This window comes from Argentina silus (genome assembly GCF_951799395.1).
Source record: "Argentina silus genome assembly, chromosome: 4".
Classification (NCBI taxonomy): Eukaryota; Metazoa; Chordata; class Actinopteri; order Argentiniformes; family Argentinidae; genus Argentina; species Argentina silus.
Genome location: NC_139658.1, coordinates 22,865,718 through 22,892,250, shown reverse-complemented (window position 1 = coordinate 22,892,250; position 26,533 = coordinate 22,865,718). Strand labels below are relative to the sequence as shown.

The window sequence follows — 26,533 nt, the reverse complement described above, 5'->3', positions numbered from 1 at the left end:
TGAGTTGAAGACCTTTGTTAGCTGTCCCAAACCGGTTCCCGCTCGGTGAGCAGATGGGTCTGACACCGCCAGTCGTGTGACCTTTCGTTTAGGGGACGTCCCCCCCCCCCCCCCTCTTCTCTGACCCTCCCTCTCTGACCCCCTTACCTACCCAGTGTGAAGAGCCTCTTACCTGGACACTCGTTGGGGCCCTAGTGCCTCTTGTGGATGGTCAAGCCTCCCCTCTCTGGATATGGAAAACAGTGCTTTGCAATCATTGTGGAGTGTACAACACACACACACACACGCACAAACACACACACACACACACACACACAAACACACACACGCACAAACACACACGCACTCGCCTGTTTCCCCTAACCCTAACAAACAAGCACTTGTCATAGCATCGATCGGAAGGGAAAGGTGTACTACAGACACAAGCACACACACATGGTTTTGTAAGCATGCACCTATTATCCAGGGATATGGTGACTTACCGTCAGTATGAAAAATGAACATATCTAAGTCCTGTTGGTAAAGGCTGTGTCTGTTGCAGGCGTGTGTGTGTGTGTAACCCTGTGTCTGTTGCAGGCGTGTGCGTCAGTAACCCTGTGTCTGTTGCAGGCGTGTGCGTCAGTAACCCTGTGTCTGTTGCAGGCGTGTGTGTGTATAACCCTGTGTCTGTTGCAGGTATGTGTGTGTCATTAACCCTGTGTCTGTTGCAGGTGTATGTGTGTCATTAACCCTGTGTCTGTTGCAGGCGTGTGTGTGTCATTAACCCTGTGTCTGTTGCAGGTGTATGTGTGTCATTAACCCTGTGTCTGTTGCAGGTGTATGTGTGTCATTAACCCTGTGTCTGTTGCAGGCGTGTGTGTATAACCCTGTGTCTGTTGCAGGTGTGTGTGTGTCAGTAACCCTGTGTCTGTTGCAGACGTGTGTGTGTCATTAACCCTGTGTCTGTTGTCAGAAAGGCTGACCCGGACCGTGTTGTTTCAGGTTCAGGTGGCGTGCTACAACCCAGACCAGGACGGTAGTGACAGCACCAGAAGCAGCCTTAACAACAGCCTGTCTGACCAGAGCCTGGCCTCCGTCAATCTCAACAGTGTGGGCAGCGTGCACAGCTACACACCGGTAAGACCGCTTCACTGTGACCTCCTCACCACCGGGTCAGGCCCTGGGGAGGCTGGGGGAGGCAGAAATCGGAGGACGGGGCTCATTGTAATGCATGGAACGGAATGAGGAATGGTGTCAGACACAACGTGAGGAATGGTATCATACACTGCTCCTTCCGTTTCTGCATTACAATGAGCCCCGTCCTCCCATTTCCGCCGCCGCCAGCCTCCACCAGCCTCCCCCAGCCACCCCCGGTGTCACAGTTATGCAGATGTTATGAACCTAACCACAGTGCCGCAGCCTGACGTTCATAAAACCACTGTATCCGATCATAAGCACACATTATTCCACAGTAATATCACATCACTGCAACATAACGGTAAAACAAAACCCACTACTGTTAAATACAGTAAAGTCAGCTGACCAGTGACGATACACACACACACACACACACACACACACACACACACACACACAGTAGGCCTATTTAACTCACTAACTGCCAAAGAATTCCCTAACACTCACCACCTCGAGAGCCAAGTGTTTTATGCAGTGTTTACCTAGCAACAACAACTTTGATTGGCTCCAAAAGGAAGCATGGTCATTCATGCATTCTCTGTGAATAGAGTAGGTCACCCTCGGCACTCTAGAATGTTACACCAGCTGACCACTGAGTCTACGCGCAGTATGCCTATTTAATGTCATCACACGGACTCAGTAACACAGCTGACCACTGAGTCTACGCGCAGTATGCCTATTTAATGTCATCACACGGACTCAGTAACACAGCTGACCACTGAGTCTACGCGCAGTATGCCTATTTAATCACACAGACTCAGACAGGAGCCTCTCTTCAGAGGAGGCAGCCTTCAGACAGACAGACAGGCAGGCAGGGAGAGGGAAGGAGTTGAGGTTTGGGTCGGGGAGCTGGTGGAGAATATCAGGGGGGTTAAGAGAAGAGATGGATCAGCACACGCTCCTGGAGAGCAGACAAAGAGAGGAGCTGCCTGTGATGTCCTCCCACCAGAGATGCCCTCTCTTTGGTGTGGTCGTCCTCCTCCCAGAGTGCTTTCTGCTCCAGGCTCTGGGCATCGATCCGTTCTCTGGCTGATGGATGGTGTTCTGCCAGAGCAGACTCTCCCTCTCCTCCTCCCTGGCACTCTCTTCAGCTAGTAAGGCTGTGTTATGCTCCTACGCCGAGGCAGTTTGTGTTATGATTTGAATGTCACTGTTATGATACGACATAATATATTAAAAAAAAAAATAATGTCATGTGAATAAAAGATATTACCTCATGAATAACTCATGGCTTCAACATTAGTGTCTTTAAGTCTGCCAGACAAAGTATTGCTAGAGGGCAACGTTTCATTCTCCCTCTCTCTTACACAGGACCAGAGAATAGAAATCGACCACCCATATAAATACAAATACATGGAGAAAACGAATGCTTATTTGTTCAAGGCCTTGGTATTGATTTTGTTTTAAGTACATTTTTTGCGGGCCACCTGAGCATTGGCTTTGTGTCCATTTGGCTTGCTGTGTTAATGCTATGCAATGCCAGGACGCAAGCAGAGCTCAAGACTGCAGATCACATGTATAGTGCAGGACAGTAGCTTACTGTCGAGGGGCGACTGTACGTCTCACAGTCGATTCCTTCAACGTGTCGATGCTTTGTTCTCAAAAACTATGTTAAAGATAAATTCCCCCTGGTGGCGTTCAGTGGCGTAGCACACTAAGGCGCAAACCATATCATCGCAAGGTCCCTGGTTCGATTCCGGCCATCGACGTATCCTGCACGTCATCCCTCCTTTCTCTCCCCCATCCTTCCTGTCAGTCTCTACCAATAAAGCAGAAATGCCCTCAAAACATATTAAAAAATAAATAAATAAAAAATTGTCACACACACACGATTTACCTCCGCTTATGTATTGTGTCAATGAGGAATGGACGGTATCAAACATACGCGTTTGGCACCGCCCCCTATTCCGTTCCGGGCATTACAGTGAGCCCATCCTCCGATTTCTACCTCCACCAGCCTCCCCTGGCTTGTCAGCTGCCTAGCATGAGTTAGCATGGTGGAGGCGGTGGTGTTCGGCCGTTGGAGGCGGTGCTGCGTGTGATTGATGGTGCGGTAGCTGCTAGCTCATGTTAGACCGTGTTCACCACGGTGTTCACTAGGACGTAGTCCGTGTTAGACTTAATAGTACACCGCTTCAGGGACTCCGGAGTCGAGTCGATTTACTGTAACAAATAACTCCTGTCTCTTGTCTGTCTGTCCCCCCCCTCCCCCCCCAGGTGTCTAGCCACCCAGAGCCCGTGTCCCAGTCCATGAGCCTCCAGCAGCCCCCCCAGCAGCCCCCCCAGCCACAGTACAACATGCCAGAGAGAGACAAGCAGCTCCTCTTCTCTGACTTTGAAGATCTCAGTGCCTCCTTCCGCAGCCTTTACAAGTCTGTCTTTGAGCAGTCCTTCAGCCAACAGGGTGAGTAGCGTCTGCAGGGACCCCCTAACCCCCTAACCCCCTAACCCTAACCCTAACCCTAACCCCCTAACCCTAACCCCCTGTCTTTGAGCAGTCCTTCAGCCAACAGGGTGAGTAGCATCTGCAGGGACCCCCTAACCCCCTAACCCTAACCCTAACCCCCTAACCCTAACCCCCTAACCCTAACCCTAACCCCCTAACCCTAACCCCCTGTCTTTGAGCAGTCCTTCAGCCAACAGGGTGAGTAGCATCTGCAGGGACCCCCTAACCCCCTAACCCTAACCCTAACCCCCTAACCCTAACCCCCTAACCCTAACCCTAACCCTAACCCCCTAACCCTAACCCCCTGTCTTTGAGCAGTCCTTCAGCCAACAGGGTGAGTAGCATCTGCAGGGACCCCCTAACCCCCTAACCCTAACCCTAACCCCCTAACCCTAACCCTAACCCCCTGTCTTTGAGCAGTCCTTCAGCCAACAGGGTGAGTAGCGTCTGCAGGGACCCCCTAACCCTAACCCCCTAACCCTAACCCTAACCCCCTAACCCTAACCCCCTGTCTTTGAGCAGTCCTTCAGCCAACAGGGTGAGTAGCATCTGCAGGGACCCCCTAACCCTCTAACCCCCTAACCCTAACCCCAACCCCCTAACCCTAACCCCCTGTCTTTGAGCAGTCCTTCAGCCAACAGGGTGAGTAGCGTCTGCAGGGACCCCCTAACCCCCTAACCCTAACCCTAACCCCCTAACCCTAACCCAACAGGGTGAGTAGCGTCTGCAGGGACCCCCTAACCCCCTAACCCTAACCCCCTAACCCTAACCCTAACCCCCTGTCTTTGAGCAGTCCTTCAGCCAACAGGGTGAGTAGCATCTGCAGGGACCCCCTAACCCCCTAACCCCCTAACCCTAACCCTAACCCTAACCCAACAGGGTGAGTAGCATCTGCAGGGACCCCCCCCCCCCCCCTCAGAGAACGGCGGACACCGGATCAGGGCATAATTGGACACCATTTTGGTCATCATTGTGTTTTATGTCACAATTGCCCTGACAAGCTGTGGCTGCAGCACAAAGTGAGCCACTCTCTTTGTCTTACATAACGCTGGTTGGCGGAGGGCATAATTGGACAGGATGATTCTGCAGTTTGGGCATCGGAGCATGTATGGCTTTGGCTCGGAACAGCTGGTGTGAGGGAGAGAGTCTATGGGTGCTAATTAGGTTGGCTGAGTTCAATGAGTAGCTATTGGATGGACAGTGGCCGGCGCACAGCGCAGATCTATATGGGTGTTTTCATGGTCTGCTGCAGAAGCCACGTGCTGTAAACCCTATAAGCCCCTGGCCATATTCCTCATCCTACGCACACAAACCCAGGCAGAGAGGTTACCGCGTTGTGGAGCAGTTGGCGTCGTATGTTGGGGGTTATTAGAAGTTATTTGCTGTATGGTGAAATGCGGAATTGATGGTAGATTATTCCTCCGTATTAATCCGCTGCTGTGTCGTTAGTGCCTGCATGGGCCCTGGGCGGCGGGAGGCTGTCTCTTAGGAGGATTGTTTTATATTCATGTTTTTATCTGATTATTCTAAGATTGTAGCATCAAACCTTTCTAAATCTGTTGAATGGTGCCATAATGACGGTATCCATAATGATGTATTGCATGGAGACGGATGGAGTGTGGCTTTTCAAAAGCCTGCCGTCCTCTTTTAGATCATAATGCTTTTTGTTTGTAATCTGATTGACTGATGAACAAAAAGCACTCGACAAGCGGGGTTACGAGCAAAGTAGACGAAAGCTTTTTCTACTATAACCTACTTTCACAAATCAAAAGCGCTCCGTGCTAATGTTTTCAAAGTGTGCCTCTCTCTCTCCTTTAATCTGTCATCTATGTTTCATTAGTTTAAAGTTGTTACCTTTTTATGCGCATAAAAGTGAAATCTCTTAGTCAGACAAGCCCTCGCAATTAAAACGCGTAAATAAAGCGAGCAAGAGGATTTCACACCCGGCCCCGCTGTAGACAGTGAGCTAATTCACCGCCTTTGATAATAGGTAATGAGCTCACATTATTATTCCGGGGGCCGCCACGCTAATTGCTTTCTGTATTTCCCTGGTCGGACAATGGGTTTTCTGTACCGATAAGAGATGCACCTCTGTCACCTCGGCAGTGAGTGTTCTCTGCCGATTGCGGTGGCGGGGGGCCGGGAGTCAGCTCTAAAAGCACTCCAGTGAAATAGGTTTACCGTGCCAAAGCCTTGATGGACAGGGCCTCTTAAGAACCGCTCCCCTACACCCTGCATGATTGCTGTTGGCTGTGCAGATGTTCGCCCCGCGCCCGCGCCCCACTCCCAGTCATGCTTGTTTGGAGACAGAAACGAAAAGCAACAATGGAATCGTCAAAGAAAAGCCCGATTCTCTCTGGACGGACGGGAGAAAGGGCTCGGGCTCCCAAGGTCTCTCAGACAAACCGAGTGCTGAGTCACTGCTTTAGCTTGCTCCCTCAAAATGGCAGCTGTGTTGTCTCAAGTGCAGTCTGCTGCTTGAACAAGGGGGAGAGAGTGCACAAAATCTCCTGATTTAGTAAGACGCAGTGATGATTTATTTCAATTAGCGTTTTATTTTATTTTTTATTTTTTTTAAACTGGAGCCTGTTACAGTAGACCTAATGTTTTCGATTATATCAAATAGTGAAACTATTCTCTCGCAGTTGAGGCTGGCGGAGGTAGAAATCGGGGGCTGTGGCTCATTGTAATGCACTGAACGCAATTCGGAATGTCGTCAAACACGTTTGATCCCATTCCATGCGTCACAATGAGGCAGTCGTCCTCCGATTCCTACCCCCGCCAGCCTCCCCTGCTCTCTGGGCCCGTTGTGAAGACCCTGACTGAGTGTGTGTTTGTTTTGGTGTTGCTGTCCAGGTCTGATGGGCATGCCGCCAGAATCCCCCCAGCAGACCCACACCTCCTGCCCCTACCAGCACTCCCCAAGTGGCACCATCAACACCCAGAACAACCACCCCAACAACCACCCCAACAACCACCCCAGCAGCGGTGGCCAGGTGCCCCTGTCCCACCCCCCCCAGCTCCCCGGCCAGAACGCCCACCCTGGCCACGGCTCCCCCCACACACAGCACCTCCCCCAGCACGGCGGGCCCCCCCACAACCAGCACGGCCAGCACAACCCCCACCCTCAACACAGCCAGCACGGCCAGCACCAACACCCCCAGCACCCCCAGCACTCCCAACACGGTCAGCACCCCACTCAACACCCCCTACACGCCCAGCACACGCCCCACCCCTCCCAACACGCCCAGCACACGCCCCACCCCTCCCAACACGCCCAGCACACGCCACACGCCTCCCAACACGGCCAGCAGCACCAGCACCTCTCCCACCAGCCCCACCCTGCCCAGCAACAGATGGCCTGCAACACGGGTAAGACCTGCTCTCTCAAACACACTCTCTCTCTCTCTCTCTCCCTTCCTTCCTTCTCAGGACCACCATCATGCACACATGCACACACAGTCATACACACACACAGACAGAAGCATGTACACTCACAGACGTACGCACACAGACATGCACGCACGCGCTCGCACACACACACACACACACACACAGATGTAACCCTCTGAGACGCAGCTGGACTTGGCTGCTTCAGTATTCATTTGTTCTGCATTAAGTAGCGAGATCTGCTTTGGGGCAACGAACAGTAAATCATCATCTGATTTATGCTGTTTGCTGTAATGAGAACAAAGCAAATGCTGCATTCAGTCAGTGCACTGTGTTTGGAGCACGGCAACCCCTTTGTCCGCGTGAACTGGCGCCTCCCAGTGGCCAAAGCGGCGCACTGCACCCACGGCTTTGTACCTTACTGTAAATGTGTATCGTACACTGTGTTGATATTGACGTCGTTGAGCATCTTTAAAAGCCAGCCTGTGCTCCCCGTGTGTGTTTGCAGGTCTGCCGTCTGACTGGTACCCCAATCTGGACGCACTGAAGGAGAGCTGCCGTATTGCCAGCAGTTATAACTGGGCTGATGTCGACCTTTCACCTTTTCAAGGTGCGACCGTGAGGGATGAGTTATGAATGCAGTTGAAAGACAGACAGACAGACAGACAGACAGACAGACAGACAGAGACACAGGACAGACAGACAGACAGACAGACAGACAGACAGACATATTTGCTTATACGTGTCACATACCTTTGCTATGTATTTAGGTCTAGATTAAACATTTTTTACCAGTATTCTTTTTACAGTTTAGACGTCGTACTCCTCCTCATAATTAAATAGTCGTTTTATCCTAATTATTTCATGCTTCAGTTCAGAGGATTGGTGGTAGACATGTTTTTATAGAAGGTTGATGTACACAGGCTTTTGTCTGAGTGCTGAAGTGTTGCCAATCAAGAGTTTAATTTGAAGGAGCTCTTCAATTAAAGAACACTGTCTTCAAGTTTAATTACCAAACGTGCCTGAGCTCAGCAGGTCACAGAGTTTACCCAATTACAGTATAAAATTGCAAGGTGGGAGGTTTTTTAATTAGATATCACTTGCTAAAGGTTACTTATGTAATTAAAAAATATCAAATGAATGTTTATAGAGATAAATATAAGGTATAACACCCACTTTTGACATTTATCTTCTCTCTACGTTCGGCTGGTAATTTGTCCAACTTTTCCCCAGTGTAGACATCTTGGTTTAGAGAGCGCTGCTTTGCTGTTTAGTGCTGTTGCGATGGTGTCCGTGTTGACTGGTGCGTTGGTGACACGGTGTGTGTGTCTGATGTTTCCCTCGTCTGCTGTGTGTGGTGTTTGACCCCCTGCAGGGCTGAAGGAGAGCATGAGACAAGCAGAGCTGAACAACTGGTCTCTGGAGCCCACCCAGATCGCAGACCTGTGCTCGTCCATCAACCAGTTCTTCGCCCGCACCGGAGTCATCCAGCCACAGGGGGCAGTGCAGGCAGTGCAGTCACCTGTATGCCATGGCCCCATGCACCCCAACAAGCCCAGCCAGCACATCAATGCAGGTCAGTGTCGGTGACCCCTTGGCCTTTAACCCTGTCTATCTCCTGGCTACAAGGAACGGCCTTGGCTGCTGCCTTGGACCAGGTCTCTCTTGAACAAGAGATTTGTATCTCAGTGAGACTAATCTGGATGAATACAGGCTAAATAAAGAACACTTCTCAGATCAGTGAACGTCACAGAACTGCCAGACATCGGCGATGGGAAATGTATGTGGTAGTGATGCCCAAAAAAACTCAAAAGGTTTGTCTTTTGCTCCACAGGAAATCTCTACCTGGACTCCAGACAGAGCATTATGATGGGCCCCCCGGGGTACCCCCATATGCCCCCCATGAGCAGTGCAGGCCCCACCATGCCAGGTACTGTCACCCATTATACAAACGGCTTCAACTGTAGAACGCTGTTACCATGCAACACCGCTGCCATTCAACTCATTTAACCGCTGAGGTTTTGTGTGTGTGTGTGTTTCTGTGTTTCTGTGTGTGTTTCTGTGTTTGTGTGTGTGTTTCTGTACGTGTGTTTCTGTATGTGTGTGTTTCTGTGTGTTTCTGTGTGTATGTGCGTTTGTGTGTGTGTGTGTGTGTGTGTGTGTGTGTGTGTTTGTGTGTTTGTGTGTGTGTGTGTGTGTGTGTGTGTGTGTGTGTGTGTGTGTGTGTGTGTGTGTGTGTGTGTTGGTTCTCCTCACACCCTTCTCTCCTCTGTCAGGACATCACACTCAGATGAACCAGCAGCACATGATCCCTCCCAGGAACTTCCAGATGCACCGTATGCCACCCGATGACATCCAGGACGACTTTGACTGGGACTCCATTGTCTAACGTTAGATGTCCCCCTCTGTGGAGGAGCGGGTAGGAGGAGGTGCAGAGGAGGTGGGAGGTGGAGGAGGAAGCCATGCTGAGCTGTACGTCCACAGGAGGAGGTGGAGGATTAGACAGAAGAACAGGTGTCACTTTCGGAGGAGAGAGAGAGAGAGAGAGAGCAAGCGAGAAAAAGACAGACAGACAGACAGACAGACAGACAGACAGACAGACAGAGAGACTTCAGAGTCCTGACATTTTTACAGACAAAAACAAAACATAACAACAACAACAACAAAAAAAAGAAAGAGAAAAAAAAGAAAGAAATGTTACTTTGAAGACAATCATATTTAGTAGGACATGTTTTAAGTGATCGCATAATGTGCTTGTCCCGAGAGGCAAGTAGCACACGTTCTCCTTGAGAAACACATCCTCCTCCCTCTGCCAGCCCTCTGCCTCCCTTTCCTTCCCCAGCCAGCCAGCAGCATCCAAAGCACCCCCAGCTCTGCAACTGTTGTGTGATTTGAGCGACTTGTCGGGCTTGTTTTCCTTCTGGTGTCGACTTCGGCCTCCGCTGCCTCTCTGGATGAGTCTGTCTCGCCTTTTTGGTTTTTCATCTCGTTTTTTTTTTTTTTGTTGAAAAAACGCAGGCCGCCTCTTTGAGTAATGTGATAGTGCTTGTTGGGTGGACGTGGACGTGGTGGTTTTATGGGTCGAAAAAGTTTTAGGTTTACAGCGACGGAGGTTTTGAATATGAACAGGGTGTTTTTGCATTTAACTAGGTTTGATTTATAAAAGAACAACAAACACGTTTGGGTCGTAGAGAGATTCATCTCTAGTCCGATTACCAACTCATCTGGTTCATCATGACAACAGGCTCATTATGTAAAATAGACCACGTTATACCGGCAGTATTTGTGATTTTGTGTGTACTTCGTCAATAATGTTCTCATACCTTTATCTCAAGGACCCCGACAGGGGTGAGTACAGTCTGATGCATGAGTGGGTGATTGTAAGGAAACACAGACCTCTTTTTTGTCTATCTTTCCGCTGTTTCACACGTTGAATAACAATATTGTTTTAGGGAAGATTTAAATCGTTGAATTTCGAGAAAACAATCACTTTCTGAGCTGTTAAAACACAGCAGGGTGACTTCCATGATTACAGGAGTGGAATTTAGATTAATAACATTGATTGTGTATTCCCTACAATGCCATAGGGACGTTGAATTGTTCTCTTTAGGCCTTTCTCCAGTAAACTCAATCAAATGCATGTCCAACTACAACAAACAAATCATGCAATAGTAATGTTATTCATTCAGATGCAAAATATCTGAAATATTCAGAATCAGTATAATTTTCCCCCAACAGTATATCTGACTTTCTATGTCCTGGTCAGACTGACGTTGCAAGTACAGAGAATATGCTGTTATACAATCATTTAAGAATGAGAAATGGGAATGAGGTGTTTTGTGCGTGCGTGCGTGTGTGTGTGTGTGTGTGTGTGTGTGTGTGTGTGTGTGTGTGTTTTGGATTTTATTGTAATTTAGGGCTATGATTGATTATTGCAATCATTTATATATGCTTTCAATGAGCACAAAACGGAGGCACAACATGAGGAAAGCGAGGATTGGAGGCAGATCTGCTCAGCAGGCAGGGTTTCTCTTAGAGAAAAGCAAGCACTGTGTTTGGTGAACAGCCAAGTGAAGAGAGAGGGGAGGGGACCTTGTGGTAGTCTAACCCACCCCATCTGCCCTCTCTGTCCCTCTGTGACCCCCCAATCAGACGGCCCAGACCCTTCATGGCACTGGGGTCAAGCCTTCTGTGAGCTTGGTCTGGTTTTAGCACAGATCAGATGATCTGACCTCTTCTTGAACTTTGTCCCGACAGCATCGACCACTAATGAGGTAAAACTAAAGCTGTGGCTGGATTTGATTTGACCCGACATCATTATTTTTTTTTTTTTAAATGCAGATGTTTTTGATATTTGTTTTTGAAAAACACCGTTTTCGATTTATGTTTTTTTTTTTTTTTGGTAATCTAACGACAATCATGGCATTTTTGTATTGATCACATGATACCGCTGAGCCTCGTGACTGTTTGGGATCCAGGCACCGTTTTGAAGTGTCTCGTGACCGTGGTGTAGATACTGTGTACACACAGCCGTCCGTTCAGAACAGAACAAGTACAGAAGTACAGAAGACAGTCTGTGAAACGCAGGATGGAGTCATTAGCATAGCCAGCCCAGTCACAACGAACCTCCACTGCCAGCCCTGTCTGCAAGGTTCCGTCCGTCTTTTGTCGGAGGGCAGGCCAAAAAAAAAAGAAACATGTCGTCCTGGTCCTCTTTAGATGGAAAACGCTGCCCTCCATTTTGTTTTCTCTTTTAAGCTAAATGTTCTATTTGTTTGGATTCCATCTGTATCTGTTGTGTCTTACTTGGGGCTTTTTTGTTTTGCCCATCCCCAATTTTGGGGTTAGATTCCCGTCTCTGTTCTTTTGTATTTCAAACAGCAGCTCTGTGTGGCGTCCTGCCTTGCTTGTGGATACCCATCAAGGGTTTGAGGCTTCGTTTAATGGCCAAAATCAGTCAGTCATTCAAAGCACAGTCAGAATGCTCGGGCCAAGATTAGTTTCGATTGTCAACCACTGAGCCCTTCAATACTGAACTAGGAACCCATCAAAGAGGAGAGAGGTGTAGCCATCTGAAATTGGCCATTTGACTGCTTCCATCAGCTTCAGTGCTGCAGGACCCAAATGTGGCTGAGGTGATTTATGGTGAATTGGGGAAGCAGATAGAATGTGGACTTAAAAGTCACAGGGACAACGTTGACACTGTGCATCCTCCCGGCTGTCAGGGCAGGTTTTGTTGGTTGCAGTTCATGCAAATGTGCCGTGGTGGACTGTAGTGGAAGACGCTGGAGGGCAATCTAGTTACCCCCCCACGCCCCCCAATCTATAGAGGAGACACAGGAGAACGGAGGGGTTCGTGCAAATGGATGAGGTGAGAGGGAAAGATTAGGGAAAGGGAAAGAGAGATCATGACTGGATCATACATGGTTATGCATCACCATCTTAACTGGGTCTGTGTGTGTATGCGTGTGTGTGTGTTTATGTATGTATGTATGTCTGTCTGTTTGTGTGTGTGTGTAAGTTAAGTTTGTTTTAAAAGACAATTCAAATTTTTAAATACTGCTGGAGATGTACCTGCCAGAGAGATTACCATGATATGAAAGGAAGAGAAGAAAAAAAAAAAAAAAAAAAAAGAGAGAAAAAAAAGAAATAAGCCTTGTTACATTATGGGAGAAAACTGCCAACAAGTACTGCTGATGGAGGCCTATTTTATTCAGTGCTGGTGTGTTGTTGTGCTTCTTGTAAATAAATGTATTTTCAATCATCCCTTTTTCCTCTTGGGGGTGGGGCATCAAGGAAGGGGGTGGGTCTTACTCATGACAGAGAGGAGAGAAAAGAATAGAGTATTTTGTTATTGTTCGATCAGAGGGTGATACAGTATGTATATATCTATATTGTATATATGTGATGAAAACGCGTTGGCTTTTTGTGTGACACTACCTTTGACCTGTACTACGGTTCTACATTCAGTGTTTCAATGTTGATAATATATATTTTTTTTGTTTTTGTTTTTGTTTTTTTTTCTTGTTTTTTGATTTTGTCTTTTGTCATTTCTTGTACTTGTTTTCTTTTTTCTTCTTTTCGTCCTTTTGGTTATTGCACGGTTTATTACTTTTGCTGTCCAATGAGGTGACACAGCTACTCTTTGTATTGGTTTAGTGCTGTAAAATAACTCAAGTGTTATTAGAATTGTCGATACCACCTCCCCACCCCTGTCCCCAATATGCATGAATGGCACTTAAAGAAATAAAATATGTTAACTTCACTGTGGAATGGTGTGTTGTTTGTGAGATTTATTTTTAGATGTGCTGTGTATGAATAAAGCTACAGAGTATGTGGTATACTTTCATATGTCCCTTTGAATCACCCCAACGTAGGTTCCCCTCAGACGACTAGATAGACCCTCATAGTTACCCTCAACGACACCCTCATTACATCACAATGAGCCCATCCTCTGATTTCTACCTCCACTAGCCTCTACTGCCTTATCACAGTTTGCTGATGATATTTAAAAATGTTGGGTGTCTTAACAGCTCATAAATAGAGGTGACGTGACATTCAGTATGAGTAGTGAAATTAATAAATAATAATAATAATAATAATAAGGGCTTTCACCTTTTTATTTGTTTTTTCTGTTGTCTTGCTTGAACAGTAGATGTAGCTGTTACTCCCATCAGGAGCAGGTTGAGGTTTTAGTTTTTGCTCAGTCAGTTCTGGAATGTTCTTCGATTGTAATCCGTTTTTTGGTAGAGGATTTACGTTTGTTCACATCACAAGAATTGTTTTACACAACAAACTATCATTGTCGAACAAACTGGATTGTTTTCATAATAAAAAAAAAGTACAGTCATGTTTGGATACACTAGGCTGTGGTGTCCCACTAAGCATGCATCTCCCTGAGGCATCCAACTTCTCCCACAAATGTTGACTTGTAATTACTTATGTTACTAAATGTTTTGTGGTAAATATTCATAACTTACCAAATTCAGCTGTGATCAGATTACAGAACACAAGGAGCCAACTGAATCATCTGATTCAAAAAGCTTTTGTTTACACATTGCAAGTCCATTGTTCTCTCCTGCACACTTATTTCAGACACTCTTAAAACCATGTGCAGGACATGTTCCAGATGTTTCCACATGGATGGTAGTAATTCCAGGACAGCATGTCTGTCAGCAATCAAAAGTATCTAAAGGCATGTATCCTCCCTCCCCCCTCCCTCCGCCGCCCAGCCCTCCTACAGAAGGATCCTCCCATCACTCTTACCCACCAACCCCCAGACATGTCATGCCCCCGATGACACCCACATAACCTCAGTCCCACACAGCCCGACCCGCATGCCTTCACACTCATTTCAGCAGCCTGCCCCATCCCCTCACGCCGCAGAGCTGCATAGGTACTGCAGGTCGCAGTGAGTCATTTAGGTTTCTCTTGCTGCGGGAGTGCTGCAGCTCTTCTGGGCGTTCATTTAGAGGCTGGTATTGGTCTGATTACTGTGAGCGAGGACATCTGGAGGACAGTCAACATGAGAGTCCCTCTGCTGCTCCTGCTGCCCATGCTGGTGCAGCTTTGTACAGCAGCACCGACAATAAGTAAGACGAACAGTTATTCCTCGAATCATCTCAAACCGCCTCTGATACCCAATATCCTGAAGAGAGGTTTAGCATGTGGCCTAGTTTGTGTCGGGCTTAGTAATTTTTTCAATCCAATTAGATTTGTTTGTTTTTATTGAATTAAAGTACAGATTCAGTATGTTGAGTTACTGTATTTTCTATATTTTCTGTAGTTTCGATATGGTCGATGGCTTTGGTGTTTGTTTGTATTGTGGGGGTGTAAATCAGAGAAATGTGTTTACATACAGTATGTTTTACTTTAGCAATAATGCTTGTTTTATATAAAGTAAATGAGTTGAGTAAACCACACTGGGCTGAATAAATCACAACTCTCCATTACTGTACCTTGTTGGCATGTTATGCAACACTGTCAGGTGGTGGATCTAGTGCCATAGACTTGGACGGTGGGTAACAGAAATATCCCTGTACCTCTTTTTACGGCTGTACAGAATGGACTTATGTGGTATCCTATTTAGGAGTTGGTATCCCTTCCCCTTTCCAAGGGGAATCAAGGGAAATCCACCCCTCTTTTAAGTGTGCCTAAATACTCGGCCAAGCTAAATTGACACATGGATCTTCATCCATTCAAGGGTCAAATAACTTTTGAGAGTCTGTTCTTTAACACCCCCACCCCCCTATTACTAGGTCAGACACACCCTTTAGACATGAATCTCCTTAGACCCCACCCCCTTGTGTATACCATGTCTGGCATGGTATTAGACTTTCCCCTCATCTGTTATATTTAACCTGTAACCTTAACATATGAGACCCTCATCAGAGCCAAAAGGGAGTGCTTATTCAGGGCCCACATACTGCCCTGTATGTGAAGTCGACAAGTGGATTTACGCCTATGTCCTCACCATACAGACATCTGAATTTCAACAGCATTTTTCACCTGGAACTCAGAGGGGTACCCAAAGTGTTTTTATGCACGGTGTATTAGTTTTGCATCTGGTGTCTGCATTGTTACATTCTGAACATGCCTAAATAATTCCTGCCCCGCCCCACAGAATTAAAGGTTTTTATATAAATTCTACTTCAAGTGTTGGCTCTTTGTTAACCCCAGCTCATCTTATTTGCACTCAGAAAGGGCACCCAAAGAGTTTTTATGCACAGCGTATTAGATATGGATGTTTTCTAATCATATGAGAATAATTGTGACGAATAGTAATTTGTTGACTATGTTTATGCTGACAAGATATCTTACACGTTTTCTCTGGCAACGTTATCTAGATACCCGTGTAGAGGCCATAGCATGGGAGGGTGTCTTAGAACCAGCCCTCGTTGCTGCTGATGAACCTGCCCCTGTTGCTGTCGAGGAAACTGCCCCTGCTGCACCTGAAGAACCCATCCCAGTAGAACCTGCCCCTGTTGCTCCAGAGGTACCTGCCCCTGTTGTTCCTAAGAAACCCACCCGTGTTGTTGCCAAAAAACCTACCCGTGTTGCTTCCAAGAAACCTACCCATGTTATTGCCAAGAAACCTGCCCCTGTTGCTGCCAAGGTAACTGCTCCAGAGGAACCTGCCCCTGTTGCACCCGTAGAACCCATTCCAGTAGAACCAGTACCAATTTCTGCAGAAGAACCTTCCCTGGTAGAACCTGTTCCAGTTCCAGAGGAACCTGTCCCTGAAGAACCCGTTCCAGTTTCTCCTGAGGAACCTGTCCCAGTTGCTCCTGAAGAACCTGTCCCGGTTGCCCCTGATGAACTTGATCCAGTTGCCCCTGAAGAACCTGCACCAGAGGAAACTGTAGCGGAGGAAACCGCTGCAGGGGAGCATGTCCCAGTTGTCCCTGTCGAAGAGGAACCTTCCCCAGAAGAACCTGCCCCAGAGGAACCTGCACCAGAGGAAGCTGCACCAGAGGAACCTGCACCAGAGGGACCTGCACCAGCAGAACCTGTCCCAATTGTCCCTGAAGAGGCTGCCGCAGAGGAAGCTGCCCCAGAAGAAACTGCAGCAGAGGAACCTGCTGTAGAGGAACCTGTCCCAGATGAGGCTGTAGTAGAGGAGACCGCTGCAGAGGAACATGTCCCAGTTGTCGCTGTCCCTGTAGAAACTCCTGCAGAGGAGGCTGCACCAGAGGAAGCTGCACCAGAGGAACCAGCTGTAGAGGAACCTGTCTCAGAGGAGGGTGCTCCTGAGGAAGCTGCTCCTGAAGATCCAGTCCCAGTTGCACCAGAGGAGCCAGCATCAGAGGACTCTGCCCCAGTTGTCCCTGTAGAACCTGAGGAGTCAGAGGAACAAGCCCCAGAGGAAGCTGCTCCAGAGGAGGGTGAGGTAGAGGAGGATGAGGTAGAGGAGGGTGTTCTAGTGGGGGGTGAGGTAGAGGAGGTTGAGGTAGAGGAGGGTGAGGTAGAAGAAGGTGAGGTAGAGGAGGGTGTTCTAGTGGAGGGTGAGGTAGAGGAGGATGAGGTAGAGGAGGATGAGGTAGTGGAGGGTGAGGTAGAGGAGGTTGAGGTAGAGGAGGATGAGGTAGAGGAGGTTGAGGTAGAGGAAGATGAGGTAGAGGAGGGTGTTCTAGTGGAGGGTGAGGTAGAGGAGGATGAGGTAGAGGAGGTTGAGGTAGAGGAAGATGAGGTAGAGGAGGGTGTTCTAGTGGAGGGTGAGGTAGAGGAGGTTGAGGTAGAGGAAGATGAGGTAGAGGAGGGTGAGGTAGAGGAGGATGAGGTAGAGGAGGATGAGGTAGAGGAGGTTGAGGTAGAGGAAGATGAGGTAGAGGAGGGTGTTCTAGTGGAGGGTGAGGTAGAGGAGGATGAGGTAGAGGAGGTTGAGGGAGAGGAGGGTGAGGTAGAGGAGGGTGTTCTAGTGGAGGGTGAGGTAGAGGAGGACGAGGTAGAGGAGGACGAGGTAGAGGAGGTTGAGGTAGAGGAGGGTGAGGTAGAGGAGGTTGAGGTAGAGGAGGAAGAGGTAGAGGAGGGTGTTCTAGTGGAGGGTGAGGTAGAGGAAGGTGATGTAGAGGAAGGTGACCAAGAAGAAGCAGAACCAGAAGAACCCGCTCCTGAGGAACCTGAACCTGAGGAGCATGCCCCTGTAGACATTGTCACAGCTGATGCCACTGAGGCACCAGCTGACCCAGCGGTTCCAGAGGTGGTATCTGAGCCGGAGCCGGAGGAGGAGGAGGTCCCTGTGGTTCCAACAGAGGCCCCAGTCGAGCCTGAAGTCCAAACTGAGGCTCCAGCCGAACCTGCCGCAGTGCCTGCCCCAGACCCCTGTCCGTCATGTAACTGCCCAGAGGAGGAGGCGGCTCCTGTTGCCACGGAAGCGGCTGCTGCTGATGACGCTGTCACAACACATGCAGAGGAGATAGGAGGTATAGCCACATTGCTAAAGGCGATAACAGTTGGCAAAGAGCCTGTGTTTTTTCATACGTAAAGATAACAGCTTCTTAGGTTTCTTTTTGTTTATATTATCTTAATTATCGTATTTTATCTTTAAAAGTCATATCTGAGTCACACTTAAATGGTATAGATTGGTCTCTCTGTCTGTTTGGGCATTTTGGGGTATGTGTTAAGGTGGTGTGGTTTTTTTGTTGTTTTTTAAAAAATATATTTCGGGCATTTCATTGGGATAGAGATAGTAGAGATTGACAGGAAGGATGGGTGAGAGAGGAGGGATGACATGCAGGATATGTTGATGGCCAGAATCGAACCAGGGACCTGGCGATGATATGGCATGCGCCTTAGTGTGCGACGCCACTGAACGCCCCAAGGTGGTGTTTTTTTTTTATTGGGGTGTCGTTGGATGTCTTTAAACGCTGTAACACCTGTAATCTCTTGACGCTGTCTGTGTTTGTTCCGTAGGTAGTGTGAGTCGAGGGCTGGTGCTGGGCGTTGCGTTTATCTCTCTATTGTCACTCATCGCTGTGGGATCCGTGTCACAGAAACTGCGCTGATACCTGTGAGTACTTCTAAGGCACCTGAGGCTAAACAAGATGGGGTGTGCCATCAAACAACATGAGGATCATATCATGCCTTTTATGTGTTTTTTCCTTTGGTTGTTAGTGATGCAAGGCTACTGTATTTAGAATCAGAATCAGAATTATTTTATTTGGCCAAGTATATTTGTACATACAGGAAATTGACTTGGTGAGGTTGGTGCATGGACATAAAAAACAAATAGCAAATAGATTAAATAGAATAGAATAGATTTATTTGAAAAAATCGTCTAAAATATCTATAAATATTTGCAATACCTATTAGCAATACCTTCCTTCAATAACAATAGACCCACTCATATCAGAGCATATCACTCCAGTCTTAACTGCTCTACACTGGCTCCCTGTATCGTTTAGAATTGACTTCAAAGTCCTTTTACTCGTATTTAAAGCACTAAATGGGCTGGGACCATCCTACCTTACTGATTCGCTGACAATCTATACGCCCTCAAGAGCACTCAGGTCCTCTGCTGCTGGCTTATTGAAGGTTACTATCAAAACCCAAAGTAAAGTTGGTGATGCAGCATTTATTAACTATGCCCCTAAACTGTGGAATACGGTACCTCAAGAAATCAGGGAAGCAAGCTCAGTAAACATCTTTAAGCGCCAGTTAAAAACATTAAATTTAGCTTTCAATTAGCATTTTATCTATGCTGCTATCTCTGCTGATTTTATTGTATTGATCAACTATCTATGCAACTAGATTGAGTGATGCTGCTTTTATTGTATTGATTAATTATGTTATAGTTGTTTTTAAGGTGCTATATAAATAAAGGCTTATTATTATTATTATTACTCTGCAATGCTAGCCTCGTTCAGCCTTTTCTAACCTTTTCTTTCGTTTATTTCCTTTGTAGGATCTGTCTGAATGTGTTGGAGACTGAACAACTGACGCACTAACACACTTTCTTAACTGCACTGAACTTTTTCCTCTGAAAAGTCAACTTCCGGAAGCACAAACGCCTGCACTCCAGATATCGAAGGCTTTTGACTGCCAAAGAGGGGATGATCCGCCAAGCAACCCGCCCTAAGGGTGGAAACTGAATGTAAATAAATGAGGAGGATAAGCAGCTTCTCTGTAAAACGTGCTACATGTTATGGCAGCAATGTTTGTGTGTCCTCCTGTCCTTCCTAAAACCAGTGCAGGAACTAAATATGACATTTGAAGTCAGGGCACCTAAACTATCAGGAAAGAGGCGTGTTGGATATCGATGTTGTACTACAGTAACTACTGCAGCTGAATCTTACGTGTACAGGTGTATGCATGATGAGTGTTAAATAATATATACGATTTCTGCGGGAGTTGGATAGAGTTGGTTAGAACAAATATTGTAAATACAGCGAAATACTCTATGAATGCAATGTGCTGTTTTTCCATGCTTTGGATAGCAATGATTGTCATATTTTACATGACTGTTTTAGGCCATCATTTTCCTGAAGTGGTTATTTTGTAAAAGATAAATGTTGTCTATTGTATGTACAGTACAATCATGTTTTGGAATAAATCGTCATTGGTCTGTCTTCTCCTTCCTTAAGCCACATGCAGTATACAGCCTAATTTATATCAGCATGCGTAGCAGGGGAGGCTAGTGGAGGTAGGAATCAGTGGACAGGCTCATTGTACACGTGTTTGATACCATTCCTGATTCCATTCCATGCATTACAATAAGCCCGTCCTCCGATTTCTACCTCCACCAGCCTCCTCTGATGTGTACCCACACTGTTAGCTCGCTGGCAGAGCTAGATTCATTTGCCCATATGTTCTGCCATGCCGTACAAGAGGGGGGAGGTACCCTATCCATCACCCACACTGAGGCATGTTGCAAGATAAGCAGTATGTACGGAGCTCACACATACAGTATGGTGCACAGGGTACAAGATGTCCTATATGGGGCTGTAAAGTGCAAGGCAGCAATCACCATCCTCATGCGGCTGTGCATGAGACTGCTGTCACGAGAGATCTGGAGCAGCTCTGACAGCTGGCCCACTAGATGACACGGGGAGTTACCATCCAATAGGGGGCGGATGCTTCCAGGATGTGGGAGGAGTCAGCACATCTGGTAGAATGTTTTTTTGTGTTCACTGACTTTAGCGGAACCGGGGAGGCAGCTCGGCTGGGTGCTCCGTATGTCACAACATGCTCATCGGGGTCGCACTCAGTAGAGTAGATACACACACGAAATCAAATGTTTCGAAAAGGAAAACAAACGCCAATAATCGACGGCAGGAGTGACGGCTTGTAGTAATAATAATCATAACATAAAGTCACTAGTCCGTGTTGAATCTTGCCATGATCCAAACATGTATGTCAGACTGTGGCAACACCCATAGTAATATGGTCTGGCGTGAATGGCCACTGGCCATTCCCTGACTAGATGGATGTATACATACAAGATTATTATTTGTACTCAATGTTGTCTACTAGAGTGTTATTGTGGCTATTCCATTAGTCTGCTCCAGAGATTATGTTCTCGGGTAATGACTCTGATGATGCTGACTGTCATTAGCCTGTCACGTGTGAACACTGTATATGTGCCGAAATTGTAATAATATAAATAATACATGTATTATACCTAATAAATAAAACATGAATTACTGCAGTGATTGTGTGCACTACGATTGGTAGAAAGAAAGGGACACAGTGACCTAGTTTGCTGGGAGTATAGCGGCCTCTAGTGGTCACTGCCCCTGGTCATCACAGCTGATTGTAACAGAACGTTGATAATGATTCCCTTGAACTTGTTCCAGGAGCCTGCTTCTCTGTGCTGATAGGAGTACGGCAATGACGAGTTAATGGGAGTTAAACGGTTTGAATTTAATGAAACACCTTACATCACATGTAACCACATGAGACAGTTTTAAAAACACTCCCATTCCTGTAATGATGAGGAAATTGAGACGTTTAGACTACTACTGCATATTGAGACCAGATTCTAACTTGTAACTTGTGCTATTTGGACGCATGCATGGTATCTTTGCAGAATTCATTTCAATATGGTTGGTGGCCAAGTTCTGATTTTTTTTCTCCATAGTGTTCATGTCAAGTACTGTAGCTCTATTGTTCTCTTCTTGGTGGATAATTGATTTAAAACACATACCTTGTTAAATCACATGCACATGGTTGGGTAAACACCATATTATGTGAAAAAATAAAGAAAACAGCAGGAACGTGAGTGGTGTGTCTGTCCGCAGGTGGTTAGCTGCTGCTTATGTGTGATTGCTTCATGCAGGGCTGGTGTTGCCAGAAACAACTTTTCAAAAGCAATATGTGACTTTTGGAAACACATGTGAGGGGGTTATGGTGCTTTGCCACCACAATGGATTGATCATTGATCATGGTTAATCTATTAGAATATAAGGAGAACAGGCCTATTCCAGACTACAATAACAAATAGCCGGTTCTGTTAATTGGACACTTCCACCACACAGTTAGTGTATTTAATCAAACGTGGGTTGTTGTGTATACGGACGAAAGAAAATAAACATTTTTCTAACATGTGTTTTTAATAAGTTGATATAGATTTACAGTTGAGAGTCTTTCCTTCCCTTTAACAGATGAATCTAATCTAATGAAAGTTCATCATATGCACAGGATACAGATGTAAACAGTACAATGAAATGCTTGTAATGAGCAACCTCTCAACAGTGACGTGTAAATCTAAGAATAGGAATACAAGAGAAGAATAACAAAACACAATAGGCACGAAGAGACAGTAAAGTACTAAAAACAAACAACAATAATAAGACAAACAATATACTGTACGTGTAGCAATGTACGTGTGGCAAGATGGTGGAATATAAAAAAGATACATATTATGAATCAACCTTCTTCTTTTTTCATTCATTCATTCATGTGACATTGGCCTTCTACTTCTGGCTAAATGTAATACACCAACATTAATATGAATCTCTTATGTCAAATGTATGCCATTGATTAATATGGTGTGGCACCATCAAATGTCTCAAACACTTGAGATTATTTCAAGGTAAACGACTCCATTAATCTTTTGAAACAATGGTTCATATTCCTCACATCTTAATGGGCATGTACATTGTCCAAGGGAGATTTAATTTGTAGCCCAAACCCCCCCCCCCCCACCCCAGACTTGTCTACAAAAATCCTGCTACGACTTGAACATAGCCCCATAGTGATGGTTGTACGATCAGCCAGCCTCTCCCAACTCTGCGACCCGAACGAGTAGTTATTGGTGAGCCTTTCGACTCAAGCCTCCATCCGCCATTTTCAGCTGATAAAAAACAGGTAGACAAAAATCTAAGTGCCGTCCAAATAAAATAGTTAAGTGCGCAAAAATGTAAAGACTGCCATCCCAATCAACCCTAGACGACATAAGTGCCTACATTGGAAAAGCAGAGACACCTTACTCAGACGAGGGGTAGCATCGCCTGGAATACACAGTGAGTGGTCGATTCAATAGAAGGGTAACAATAAAATGCTGAAGTCGTACCAATGTATTTGACTAAAGTTCAGCGCTCTTTAACATTTCGCGCAACTTTTCGATAAAGCGGACCGAAGATAGATGTGAAGAATTCACTTATCGGAGATAAAATTATATAGAACCTCTGCTTTGTTTGTAAGTTCAGATTTAATGATCCCGAAGGCAATTAACGCAGACCGAGTTACTACTATGAGTTACTAAGAATTGGGCATAATAGTAGAATTAATAGAAATTTAGTAGTTATAGGTCTAAAATGAAGCGTTTGTATCTTATGTTTAACCCAGGCCTATGTTTTAGCATGTTAATGTGTGTTGAACTGTTATCAGGAAATTTCACAGCGATTTATTATCACATGTCTCGTCATAATCTGTCATATCGCATACTCTGAAAATCACAAGCTTAAAGACTTATGGAAACCTCCCTTATAGCCTACATCTAAACCTCGGTCAGTGGGACAGGTCCCCTCTTTGTCCGTTGGCACAGTCAATAGAGTGGGCCTATCTAAAATATCTACAATCACTGAACAATGATTTTAAAAACAGCCAGAGACCATTAGAATGGGGCATTATTTGAATCTGTCAGACGATTTGAATTAAGACCAGCAGCAGCCGATTACAAGCTCACGCCCAGGCCTATTTTCTTCTTCATTTGGCGATATTTGCATCTATAATGAGAGAACCAGAGATGCACAATACACAAGGGGGCCATTTGTTTTAGCCTGCTTTGAGTGAAACTACGTTTAAATTGAGCAACACACAGTCTGGCCTCATTCAGCAATGGACATAAAACAAAACCCCAAATTGTCTGGTGTCACCTTTGCCACAGTGTTGAGGCCCCATCCTCTCTTGACATTCGTGTTCCATTTATCTGCACAAATAATGTCTCCTTTCTGCTGTGCTATTGTAACTAACTTATGTATTTCACTCACCGTACTGCAAGCGAGCAAATCATGTCCACAGCCATGTATCATTAGACCACACATCATCTAAGCTCCATGGGTGACCGCATGTCCCAGTCAAGAGAGTTGTAGCACTTTGGAGCCGTTGACCTGCATGTAAGCTGCTTTGTGTAGGTGTTTGTCACCGACTGAGAGGAAATAGCAACCCGTGTCCCAGCTGGTGGGTGTGTAAGCAGATCTGCAGTATCTGGTTATTTTGAACCCCACGGGAAATGGGAGCGAGGGAGATGAGCTCAAAGTGGTTGACAGTGCAGGGCTACATTTAAAACCCCCCACTCCTTTGCAGTAACCTATTTCCACAGAATGCCAATTATTACTTATGCTGCTCTCAAAAAGTTGTAAAATATCTTGATCCAGACATCTTGTCTTGCACCTTGTTGTTAATACAGGGGTGATAGATTGGAAGTTAATCTTGTTAATATGAGTGTGATGCACAGGTAATTACACGGTTGCTGAGTCATAATGATAGCTGTCCCTTGGGAATCCATGCAGTTGACTCTGCCAGCATCCCTATCATGAGGCTATATTGTTAGTTTGTCTCAATGCTGTTTTTCTTTCATGGGGTGGGCTGTTATCATGGGTTCACCAATTATGTGTCCCCCTAGGCTCCCTCCCCTTTGTTAGACCCCATGTGAGCACCGCCTGCCTGAACTGTCAGACTCGACTAAGTTTCCAGGGTGAAGTCCTACTGATCAGGTGAGAGCACAGTGGCTGACATGAATGTCCACAACACATGTTCTAAAGCATGATCCCTTTGAACTAACATCTGACTTGATTTTAATGTTTTAAGTAAGTGAATTATGGTTGAAGGTGGTGGACAAGTTATTTAATGTTTTTCACAAGAGCTGTTGTGAGTACATTGATGTTAATGCTAATTATGGGTGAAGGTGGTGAACAATTGATGTTTTTCACAAAAACTATTGAGTGCACGAGTGTTTTTTTTTTATTAGTTTGAGTGAATTATGTGAGTTACTGTGGATGTTATGTGAGTTCATGTTTTGGTCATAGTGTTAATTTGTTGTACACATGGAGGTACTGTATGTGTTACTGTATATCTTAGGTGTAGGTGGTCATGGCAGTTACTGGGGGGACGGTGGAAACACTGGATGAAATCCCACCTCATGTGTGGAAGGGCTTGCCAGAGAGCATGAAACTGGGGCCCTCAGCTGTCAATCAAAGTCGCATTGGTGAGTAGAGAATGACCTATGACCTTGTTCTAGCTACATATCACTTAGTGGTCATGCACTGTAGGTTATGTAGTAATCAGAGTTCATTTGAAACAAGCTGCACGTTTTATTTGTGCATTTTGTCGTAAACAGATGCATTTCAGGGGAAGCTGGTGGAGGCAGAAGTGAAGGCAGTATTTCATTTGTTTGATACCATTCCTCATTCTGTTCTATGCATTACAATGAGCCTATCCTTCAATATCTACCTCCACCAATGCATCATGGGAAGCTGGTGATTCTATCATTAGCACTCATGCAGCTCACAATGTGCAGGGAGCGGTTGTTTGTTTGGTTTCTGACTGTAATGTTCTCTTATGTGGTATAAGTGTGTTCAGACTGGAGTGACTAAGAGGATCACACAGTAACAGCCAGTGATCACAAAGGAGAATATGATTTAGAAAACAACTGGGCATTTAAGAATTATTCAATTTACTCAATCAGAGTCTGATCCGATGGTGGAACCAATGTACATTATGAATCCAGCTTGTGTTTCAACTCAGGAAAATAAGTATCCACACAACTTGTCCTGGCATGCCTCAGAAAATCTCCTCTTCGCTTGACACATTTTATGAGGCCAAAGCTTCTCAGTAGCAGGAGGATTCCCAGGCACAGACCAGTGAATTTTGGTTTGTTTATTTCTGTCCAGTGCTGGTTATCAGATAATGTTAGTTTCTAGCCAATGTTAGTTCTTAGATAATGTTTGTTTCTATCCAGTGTTAGTTCTTAGATAATGTTTGTTTCTATCTAATGTCTGTTTCTATCCAAGGTTTGTTTCTGTCCAATGTTAGTTGTTAGATAATGTTAATTTCTATCCAATGCTAGTTTCTATTCAATGTTAATTTCTATCCAATGTTTGTTTCTATCCAATTCCACTTGTAAGTAACACGAACCACAAAAAATAACCATTTATGTGTCTGTCTGATTTATGTTACCACAGCAACTCACAGGATACAGAGAGGCTGTGGCTAGATATTGCTGCTGCTGCTGCTGATATTGCTGTGACTGATGTTCCTCCGCTCTCTTCTCAGGTGTCTGGGCTTCCATGTTCATCCCCAAAGGCAAGAGGTTTGGTCCGTTTGTAGGAGAGAGGAAGAAGAGGTCCCAGGTGACCGGCAATGTCTACCTGTGGGAGGTGAGCCGGAGAGCACAGTGACAGGCTGCACCCCCTCCCTCCTCGCCTTCTTCTCAAAATGCATTGGACGAGAAGATCCGAGGTCCCGCCCCTCTGACCCTCTCCTCCAATGCGTTTTGAGTAGGAGGCGAGGAATCTTTTTTGAGATTATGCCAACCCCCCGGCCCTTGTTAGCCACTGACTTTGGTCCGCAACAATGTAC

At 45.9% G+C, this 26,533-nt stretch overlaps 1 protein-coding gene across 1 annotated transcript in view; it reads left to right on the top strand.

Moving 5' to 3' along the window:
* foxj3 (forkhead box J3) overlaps positions 1-9,563 on the top strand; it is a 75,668-nt gene extending 66,105 nt beyond the window's left edge. Inside the window, exons 6-12 of the mRNA XM_083669056.1 lie at positions 982-1,116; positions 3,394-3,580; positions 6,479-6,994; positions 7,521-7,622; positions 8,388-8,588; positions 8,847-8,942; positions 9,289-9,563. Coding sequence (XP_083525182.1) covers positions 982-1,116; positions 3,394-3,580; positions 6,479-6,994; positions 7,521-7,622; positions 8,388-8,588; positions 8,847-8,942; positions 9,289-9,401 — 1,350 coding nt within the window. The 3' untranslated portion in view covers positions 9,402-9,563. The remainder of the gene's footprint in view (positions 1-981; positions 1,117-3,393; positions 3,581-6,478; positions 6,995-7,520; positions 7,623-8,387; positions 8,589-8,846; positions 8,943-9,288) is intronic.
* Positions 9,564-26,533: the final 16,970 nt, after the last annotated feature.